The sequence below is a fragment of the Charadrius vociferus genome, unplaced genomic scaffold (assembly GCF_000708025.1).
Source record: "Charadrius vociferus isolate BGI_N301 unplaced genomic scaffold, ASM70802v2 scaffold365, whole genome shotgun sequence".
NCBI lineage: Eukaryota > Metazoa > Chordata > Aves > Charadriiformes > Charadriidae > Charadrius > Charadrius vociferus.
This window is the reverse complement of record NW_009648559.1, coordinates 3,041,961-3,052,459: the sequence shown is the minus strand read 5'-3', so window position 1 is coordinate 3,052,459 and position 10,499 is coordinate 3,041,961. Positions and strand designations below refer to the sequence as shown.

General features: G+C 43.2%; 1 protein-coding gene across 1 annotated transcript in view; it reads right to left on the bottom strand.

Annotated features, from left to right (window-relative positions):
- SHC4 (SHC (Src homology 2 domain containing) family, member 4) overlaps positions 1-10,499 on the bottom strand; it is a 32,711-nt gene that overhangs the window by 4,693 nt on the left and 17,519 nt on the right. Inside the window, exons 4-9 of the mRNA XM_009886139.1 lie at positions 10,095-10,214; positions 8,406-8,459; positions 5,180-5,231; positions 3,711-3,837; positions 1,539-1,716; positions 109-169 (exon numbers count right to left, since the gene is read on the bottom strand). Coding sequence (XP_009884441.1) covers positions 109-169; positions 1,539-1,716; positions 3,711-3,837; positions 5,180-5,231; positions 8,406-8,459; positions 10,095-10,214 — 592 coding nt within the window. The remainder of the gene's footprint in view (positions 1-108; positions 170-1,538; positions 1,717-3,710; positions 3,838-5,179; positions 5,232-8,405; positions 8,460-10,094; positions 10,215-10,499) is intronic.

Below are 10,499 nucleotides of genomic sequence, written 5' to 3'. Positions count from 1 at the left end.
GAAGTAGAACACTTTTCACCACTGTATCAAAAGCCAAGGGGCAGCTCTTCCAGGCAGTCTGCCTTGATTAATTCTGCATATGCATGAGAAGGAAAACAGAGTACATACCCACAGTTTTGTTTTCTTCTGGGCAATTTTCATATATATTGATGAATGTTGGGCTGCCTGTCTGTAGAAAAATTGTAAAAACAGTCATGTAAAGTAGTCCCTTAGAAACCTCAGGTAACTTTAAAACATCCATGCACCAGTTAATTGGGATACAGGTAACTAAACTTACCTTCTTCACCAAAAAATTCCTATCTCCTCAAATAATATTTCATGCTGGTACTCTTCTTTCTACAGGGCATTGTGTCTGGACATACTCCAGCCTCACAGAGACTGTTAACTACCCAGTTATCTGTCTAAGCTTTAGCATATACAGTATAACTCCTACGTAATAAAATTCAGAATTTCTTATAAATGTTCCTTGCAATAAAAACAAGGAGAAATAACTACAGTCATCATGGTTTGAAAGTGAAATGATCACCAAGTTGTCTGAGCAGCACTAGAAGGTCATCAGAACTGAAAGAAAAAACAAAAGTAACACCCATGGAAAAAAGGCATTTGCATTTACATGTTACAGAGGAACTTCCCTGCAGCAGCTCTGGAGAGCTTCGAATGCAAACTCGGGATACAGTCAAACACCTTTTTAGAGAACTGTTGGGGAGGTGGAAACCACCAGGCCCACCACAGAGATGTGGAGTATGGCTGAGGTTAACAAGGCCAAAAAATGGATGGAGCAGTAGCACAGGAACCCAGGAGCAGTTGCCACCAGACACAAACAACACTTGGGAGCAGCAACCTTTTAGACAGCACCAACTGGATCCCAGCGGGCACGTCTGCGTGCACTCCCTCCGAGCAAAGCGGTGGTGCCAGCTTCCCTGAGTGAGGAAGTGCCGGTGTTTCCAAGAACTCGCACAGCAGGCTTTGAAGTCTGTGCTGAGTCTGAACTCAGCTGGTTTTACTCCCTGACTGATTGGGGTTTATTCCCGACTATCCCAGACAAGAGCCACAGATATATGCATCATTTGCAGCTGTGGCTGATTTAACAGAGCCTCGTGAACCACTCCAAAGGTAATTAATGTTGTACGTAAATTGCTATTGGTTAATGTTGTATGTATAGGTTGTAGAGCAAAATGGACAGGACTAAATATTTATCAGATCACAGAATCAGGAGCCAGGAGCTCCCAGATTTTACAGATGTTCTCTCAGACAAGCTATTTAAATCTGTGTCTATTTTCTCCTCACAGCTAACAGTGAACAAGGGAATATTACTTGGTCGCCTAAAAGTACTCTAAGGACAAACCAGTTAATATTCAGAAAGTGCTCTGGGATTCAATTATGTACTAAGCATCATTAAATCTAGCCTAAAAAACCCTTTCCCAGGGTAATAAGGACCTGGTTCTGATGTTGATGCCATGCTTTACACCACAGTAACGCTTTATTATTCATTCCCATAATAGGCAGTGAATAGTTATCCCAGAAGATGAAGTACTTACCAAGCAATACTGCTTTTTGCACTGTACATGACAGTTAGCCCTTTGGTCTGTTAGCACTTTCATTCGCATGTCTAACACACCACCGGTGGGAGGCTCTTTCCCTGGAATTTCATTGTAATATTCATGATCCTCCCTCTCCTGTGAATTCCCAGCTGATCCATTAGCATTTGCTGCCTCTCTGAAAAAATATGGAAAGAAAAAAAAAAAAGTGACTGATGTAATCAACTGCTTTCTAGTGTATGCAAACCTCCCATGTTTGCGCATCGCACAATACACAGATTAGCCATATGGAGGCTGTAACGGGCTTTGAGCCTGAACTTTCAGAGCTGTTTATTTTTCCAGTTACTTCTTCCTGAATTAAAAATGGAGTCATCAGGGAGGTACAGTCATTTTCGTAGCACTGGGCAGCCCAGATCACTTTTCTTTGACCTGAAAATATAAGAGCCACCTACTGAAACTTTAAGAAAAAGTGCCAATGCAGCATTCATTAAGGTGTCCAAAATGTAGACCATAAAACTAATTCCTCTGGCTTCTTGTCTCAACTGTATAAATCTAAAGATTGCTGAGGAGGGAGGGGGGGTGTGACTTACAAAAGAAAATTAAAACCTTATGGCATTTAGTTAGACAAGCCTGCAACTGTTTTAGAAAATCAAATATTGCTACCAAAAAAAAAAAGTTCTCCTGAGTGGAATGTACCCTGATTTTAATAACCATAATCAATATAACTGTTCTGTTTCAGCCTGAAGAAAACACTGACTGACACGAAGGAGAGCACCCAATGTTTTTCTTGAGCTAAAACAGAATGATGATAGTTTAAATGTACAGCTGATACACTGCAAAACAACTAGGTGCTTCCTGTACTGTCTCCGGTCCCGAAATAAAAAGCTCATCTCAAATCTTACTTCTCTGTTTAACAAGAATATAATTGAATAAAAGGCCTCAAGCAGGAAAAAGATAAAGTTCAAGTAGTTGATTATGTGATATGCAGTGCAAGTATTTGATTATGTGATTCATAGTAGTTTAGAAGCGAGTGACTCATTCACACAGCAATATCCGACTTCTCTGCCCAAGGACCGTTCTCCGAGGCTGGCTGCGGGTTAGGCTCAAGGAGGGAATCTAATTAGCCTCTTCCATTTCTCCATGCTCTGATTTACTTGTGGCACAGCCTAGCAGAGTTTGATAGGGAAGGCTCTTCCTCTGGTTATTGTCTCCAGGGAAAATAGACCAGTATTAGCAGTGGAATGGCAAGAACCACTATATACAATGAAATAAATATAAACTGGAGCTGAGGCTGCTGTTATGTCATAAAACCAGTTCTGTTGCATTGCATCAGGCACTGTACCAGTGACACTGCCTGCACAGCGACTCCCAGGACTCAGGACACAGTTAAGCAGCGTTACAGCTTTACCTACTCCTGGGAGGCAGCAAGCAATCAAATTTGGCATTACAGTAAAGACTGAGAAAAATAGGCATGGCTAACCTGCGAGGAGAGCCATAAATTAGAGCAAGAATTTTGTCCCCAGTGCAATGGGAAAAGGGTAATTGAAATGGGGAATTGTGGTCCAAAAATTAATCTAGGCCCTATATTTTGAGCAATGTGCAGAGGACAGGGCTTCATACTTTAAAATGCCAAGCGGTGGCTGTCTTTATTTCAGTACACAAGGCTGATGTAACTCACGCCAGGTGGAACCTGAGGCTGCTGCCAGGAGATGAGCAGAACAGCAGAAAAGTGAATTACAACGGCCTTTTTCCCCCACCACACACTTTCCACAGCTGCAGCAAACTTCAACTTGGCATGGGTCAGGACTGAACCCAGAGTGTGTGTGTGCGCATGCAGTATTTATAGAGCTGAGCTTACCTGGGCAGAGTAATTTGAACATTTGTTCAGCTTCCTTGCATGATTTAAGATAAGGCTGTTTTAGCTAAGGAACAATACAGCTAAATTCTGCATTATGTACCTGTACAAATGTCCCAGAAATCAATGGAGTTTAGTGGAATAAGCCGATTTTAGTCTATTATATTCTGTATGCACAGCATATATTACAATTAGCATATGTCCAGAAAGCATATCCAAAGCATCTTATTTATGGCTCACTCTTTGGAGTACATTGTTTTCCTGAAAAGTACTAAAGAGAAGGAAACCACCAGTTAAGTGACTGAGAATGTGCTGACCTTTCATTAGCCGTAACCAGGCTAGATGGGTTCTTCAGGTACTGTTTGAAGCGGAGCTCAAAAGCCTGCCCTATGGTGTTTATCACCTCCTGTGCCATCCCATTGGGACATTCCAGTATGTGGCACGCTGCAAAAGAGACACCTTTCTGTAATTAAGTAAATGCACTTTATACCAGAAAATAGAGACACAAGCTATATTGCTTACAGCAGAAAAGATGGGCTTGAAATTATGCATCCAGATAGCTTTAGGACATTTTACAGCCCGAAATTTTTGCTGTGTTAAGGAACTTGCTCTAGGTATTTTTTTAATTGTAGCATCAACTTATACCTCAATAGAAGAAACTCCCCATTTATGCTTCCTGCATGAGATGCTCCTGTATCACCTTTTCTCTCCCTGCCTGGCAGTAAGCAGCAGGGGAGAGGACCAGCCCTGCCAGCGTGCAGTTTTCATGTGAAAACACAAGTCCTGGTGGCTCTGGCAGCCTGGGACAGGGCTCCCGCAGGCCCAGACCACGCTCCTGCCACCAGTCCTTGTTCTCACCCACAACCTCAGGAAACTTGGGCCGGCGGTGAGTGCGCTGTGCCCAGGTCCGTCTGCCCCCTCTGTGGAGCGACCATGAGACAGTGCTCAGGGATGATGCTGGGCCGGCCGCCAGCCCTGCCTGCGGGCTGCCAGGGCACAGGAGTTCTGCGCATCGCAGCATCAATACCGGGACTTGTGGTGAACTCACAGGGTGCCCTAAGTTAGTCAAAATAGCAGTGATGGAGCTACAGGGAGGTGGCAGGCCAGACTGTAAGGCTCCAGCCCAGCTTCTCCAGAAAACATCCTGATCTTCTCCGAGCCACCCATGGCACCTTAGAGTGAGCCCCCCCTGTGAGCTGCCACTACCAACTTCATAGCCATCAGCAGAGTTGCTCTGAGAACTGTCTGGCAGGAAAGAAGCAGCCAAAGGCCAGTCTGTCTTGTACTGCAGGCAAATAACGAGTGACGGAAAGGGCCTTTATTCCCTGGGTTAGTGTCCAGAGGGGAGAAGGTCTCCTACACCTGAGTACATACCCTACTCTGCCCTCCAGCAACATACCCAGGAGGCTGGGTTAGATGAAGAGGCACATTCACTGCCCTTCCCTCATCTGGAAGTTGTCCCAGAGCAGGGCAGCTGCCCACCCTGCCAGGCTCTGCCCTTCCTCCCCAGGCCAGGCCGGCTCGGTCGGCTCCTGCCCCTACATGGAGCCAGCAGCTCTACGTACAGCTTTAGTCTGGCCTGCAGAGTCTCACTTCGTTGCACAAGGAATATGACGTTTAAAGCCACAGCCTGTGTACTGTCACCCATATCCATACAGGGAAGTAAAAAATTGTACAGAATATTGAGCTGTTCAGTAGCTTGCTTATTTTAAAACTCAAACAATTCCGTGGTACAGATAAAGCAATCGTATAAACGTGTATAACAATCTAAAAATTGTTTCCATACCTCTCTGATTAACAGGATCTTTTGCTACATATGCAACATAGTCTGTTGTATCCTATGGGAAAGAAGACAAAAAATGTCTTTAAAATTATCAGTATGAACAACCCTACCACCATAGCAAAGCAACTGAGTACAGAGAGATCTATTTTTAGCTTTAACAAGCGTGCTTCTTTCAGGGAAAACAACTGGAAGTACCAGCAAAGTGGGCTAAGGGAAAGATCAGTGACACACTGGTGGCTATCGACATGGTATTTGTCCTGAAATCTTCTTCTTGTAATAAATGCACTAGACCATTTGGCGTTCTTTGGGTCTTCAATAAACTGTGTTTTCAACTCCAAACTCTGCAACAGGAGTAGAAACACAACTGGTGCCTCATCAGCAGGCAATGCTGCTCTCCTCTGCTGCTCCCACAGAGCTCGAAGCCTCTCCTGTGTAACGCTTTCAGGCTGCGTGGCTGCCAGTCACCGCTGTTAGCTGGGGCCGTCCTTATCAATAGCAGTGGAAGATAAAATAGTGCTAATATAACACAAAGGACAAGTCAGAATATTCCCAATTTGTAGCATGAAGATTGAGTTTTGAAGGCATCTTAGAGAAAAGCTGATCTTTAAAATATTGCATAATACAATCGGTATCTGATCTGAATTGCTGCTGCCTGATTTTAGTCTGGCTACGATCAGGTTAAATTACTCTGGATCTCAAGGCTGCTGCTAAGATCAGACCACCTCAGTATAATCGGTTGTCTGTTTCAGTTTCTCTTTCCAGCCAACATTGAAATAATCCTCACTTTTTCTCATCAAACTGAAAAGGGAACTGGAATAGAAAAATTAACATTTCTAGTCATACTGCAAAAGTAGAGTCGCTTGATAATTCAGTGTTATAGTAAAAATGGTGAGGTAATGAATAACATTCTTTTAATTATTAAAGAAGCATTTTGTTATTTTGGATCTTTAAGGCGGGATGGGGAAAATGCAATTCGCAGCTTAAAGGCATGGCTCTCTTGAGGGAAGATGCAATCAGCTGGCAGGAAACAAGGCCCCCATTTGCAATATGCACAAGAACCATCATTTAATAATTCACAATGAACAACACGAGAGGCAGGTCTTAGGGCCAGCAGAACTCATCCTAGATAATTCTTTAAAAAAATCTCCAAAGTTAATACCATTAAAACAAAGCAAGCTAAATATTTCTTATGCATTTAGTGAATTCAATTTCCTTCCTTTTCCTTTCAGATTTTTCTTAAAGTTCATAAATATCTTAGGATACACTTTTAAAATAAATTAGGTCTAGAGAGCAACTAGAAACTAAAGTAAGTGGAGCAGTACCTGCTATTTTTGTACCTTTGTAATGTTTATGTACATGCATGGATGACTTTGCTTTAAAATAAAGCCAGAATAGGCTTCATTCTCGAGCAGAATATTGCTACTCCTTAACCCTGCAGAGCAACACTGAACTGTGCTTAGACCCTGAACGTGGGGGCAGGTGGAGACATATGTCCTGTGGAAACTATTGCCCATTTTAAATGTAAAGGGGATTTTGGAAAAATTACCTGAACAAGCTGCCAAAATTTCCTCTTATGTGACGTGCCATTAGATTTATAGCTGCCACCGCTGAGCAAGACCTCCACTGTACATATGCTCCCAGTAAGAAAAGTGTCACCAGCTGCATCACCGAGCCCACTTCCTGCAGCACATCTGTGTGCAAGCACATCTCTTGGGGGTCCTGCCATTAAGCACTGACCAAACCCAGCTCTGCCTGTGAGATCTGATGGGATCACTGTACAAGACCAATGCAGGATAATGATACAAAAAAAACAAAAGCTAAAAGAGGTAAACAAACCCTAGAGAATTACTCATCCAACCTGCTAAGCAAAGGTCTGAAAATATATCCCTGAATTTTCCAAACTGGAAACATTACATAAAGACAAAGTAGGCAGCCAGCATCTAGCACGTGGTATGTACTTCAAAAACAAGTCATCTTAAGGACATATTTAAATTGCTGAACTATCACAAAAAATGGAATTTGGATAGGAAGCATTGTGATGCTCAGCACAACAGTGCTTGGAGCTACCTGGAAATCCACATCAGGAAGGGTCTGCAAAGCCCAAGGACATTACTGTACAGTGCAGTGTATTAAGACAGCACAGGCATCCAAAGGTGAAATTTGAACTTGGACTCTCAATACGCCTTAATCTTTAGGGATGTAGTACTTTGGCACCAGGACTGACAGCACAGAGCCTGCTCATGGGCTCCCTCCCCACTTCCCAGCCCAGCCCCAGAAAGGTCCTGCTCTCAGGCAGCTTGGGCAGCGTCTCCCTGAGCAGAGCAGCCAGGCTCCTTACATCCCCCACATGGCCCTCCAGAGAAGATCCATCAGCCACACAGGGCCGGTTCCTGACTATTTTCCCTTGTCTGCTCCTAAATCCAAAGAGGCAGATCTGTCATCTTCCAGTCGAAGCTGGACCTGGCTTCCACCCCAGTGTTATCAAGAGCATGACCCAGAGCCTTCTTTTTCCCCTGGACCATAACACAAGAACAGGGAGGCATTTAACAAAATGGAAGGGCAGAAAACTCAAAACTGGTTAAAAAAATACTGTTTTCATATCACATGGAGTGTGAAATTCAGAATGCTGGCAGGGCTGGGCTTGCTTAGATGAGAAGAGGGAATTGGGCATGTTTCTGGATGACAAATTCCCCGCTTAAAATCATGGCAATAAAGAGTTTGGAAGAGGATAGAAAACCTCTTGCTTGAAAACATCAATGACTTCATGACTACGATTCTAAGAGAAAAACCCGTATCTGCAGGAAGAAGAAGGTTATCTGTCTTCTAATAGCTGTTTGTTTGACTCAAAATTCATCTAAAAATTTAGAGGTGCCAATGCTGACCGCTTTTGTGACAGGTGTTGGATTACAGGGACCACAGAACTGATGCGATTCCTATGTTCGTGCATTCTTATTTTTAGATCCCCAAGTCTGAGGGGTTTTGAATAAACTGAGGCTCACTGATGGGCAACAGGGAAGTTAACTATACATATCTATCGAAGATCCACTGAGGCTCCATTCCACTCTCAGTCCCTCAATTTTTTTCTATTACTGGTCATGATCCAGAAGTGCGGCGTACTCTGTTAGTGCTTGTGGATAGGAAGGGATGAAGCAAAGTATTTGCAGGTACTTTTATTCTCATAATAATTTCATTATACCTGCGGAAGTATATCTTATAAATCAATACTTACTGGGTCACCTCCAGAAGCAAATGAGATGGACTGCATGTGATGGTTGGCAATAATCTGAAAAGCATGACAAACTAGTTAAACATGCTCATGTGCTACACAGTTAGAAAACAGCAGAGCATATATCTTCATAAAGCAAGCACGTAAGTTCATGGCAACTCAATCCATTAATGCATCCACAAATCATTTGTGGAGGAAGGAGATAAAAACAGGAAGATTTTTGAGACTCCCCATTCATGTTTAGTAATGTCTAGATCCCTGAATAATCTTCCTTAAAGGGTTTTCAGAATGAACTCAGACACCGACTTCTAACCTGGTCAGTATGAAGCTAAATGAGAATTTGAAAAGGGAATAACTGGAGACACTGGATGCATTTACAAAGTCTTGAGACATTAATTGATCTTATTTATTTAAATGCATGGTGTATACAATGGTAGCATTTTTATGAACAGGTCCCACTGATACTCTGATCATATCCTCTCTCAGCATTAGCACCAAAACGTTACCTGGTAGAGATTTCACTAGCCAAATCAACCAACAACTTTTCATGGTTCCAAACACTGCCTCATCTCATCTCTGGAGACAAACTGTTCTTTATTATAAAATCAGCTGCACCAGATTATGTAGGTGGGAACACAATGAAACATGGTGGCAGTGCAAGAATAGAATAAATGGCATTTCCCAATAATAAAGGTCTAGTAATGAAAGATATAGAGAGAATTTCAAGACAGTCCCCTGCACGCCCACATGTGCAGTGACAGGGCACATCAGTGCGTTTGGAAGGAGATCCACCCAGCTGGCTTTTAGTCCTGTTACAAACAGGAACAGGTTAAAAGGACCGCACTTTACCTGCCAACCCTCAGAGCTTCACCTGGTGTAAGGAAACCCTTTGCTGCTGTACCTGAAAGGCAGGGAAAGCTGGTGCCATAGACCCTTCCTAGCACAGAGATCCAAGGGACAGGAGACCTCTGTGCCCTGCCCTGGTGAAGTCCCAAGAGCTGCCGGACACTCAGCTCAGCTCGGTGATTCCTCAGAACCAGTGAGCCCTGATGTTCCCCTGCTCCAGCTCAGAGCAAAACCCACCACTGCCCCCAGCAAGATCATGCCGGGACCTGAAACCAACAGCTGACCAAGGAATTAGGTGGGCAGCATAAAGCTCCTCATCACATCTGCCAAGGGAGTGCACCCCAGTTCCAGGGCAGATCCAGGCTCTCGGGAACACACCTCGATGGAGCCCAGAGACTTTGCATCATATAACTGATTATGCACATATATTACCCAGCTGCAAAATAGCTTTGAACGACACCAAAGCCAAGCTCTGACTCATTATTTATAGCAATAATTTTTTTTCCCCAAGGACTTGTCAGAAACTCCAGCCAGGACTAGTGCCTTGTTTATCAGGCACCATACAGGCGGAGACACACAGAGAAAGTTTGCCAAGTGCTTAAGGATTCCTCCCCATGGAAGACACCATCACAAACAAAAAGGGCACGTGCTACATGTCCAAATCCTCCAAAGTGCTCTCACTTTTAAATTCAGAGACATCGTGTAATTCAGCTTTACCAAGGCATGCGCAAGAAGACTAAAAGGTGCTGCTTTCCCCTCGCAGTGCCCAGCCTTTCCTTCAGAAGCCACGAAATGAGGAGAATACAGTAGCATGGAGAAAAGGACACTGATTTACATGTATCCTACCTGCTGCGTGTCAACATTAATCAAAGTGAGGCTGCTTGTTGAAATGGTCAGCTTTATATTCACACCAGAAAACTGAAGGTTACTTTTGCCAAGTACAGAAGACAGAAACTTCACTGGAGGCTTTGAACAAAGAAACAAAAGCAAGAGGCTGTCAGCTGAGTCTGTCAGGGGCAGAAACATATCAAAGTCAAGTAGATTTTACGATATCGTATTAAGAATTTCAATGGAGTAAGGATAATGGCTTGATCAAATGCAAATAGAACTTCTAACAAATATCTGCTTTGAATATAATACTTGTAGGCATGTTTTTTATGTCAATAATGGGAAAAAAGTTTTAAAGCAAAATCCCAGTGAGCTAAATGTTATAGCTGGCTCAGTAATTCAAAACATGTAATTTTCCTGCTG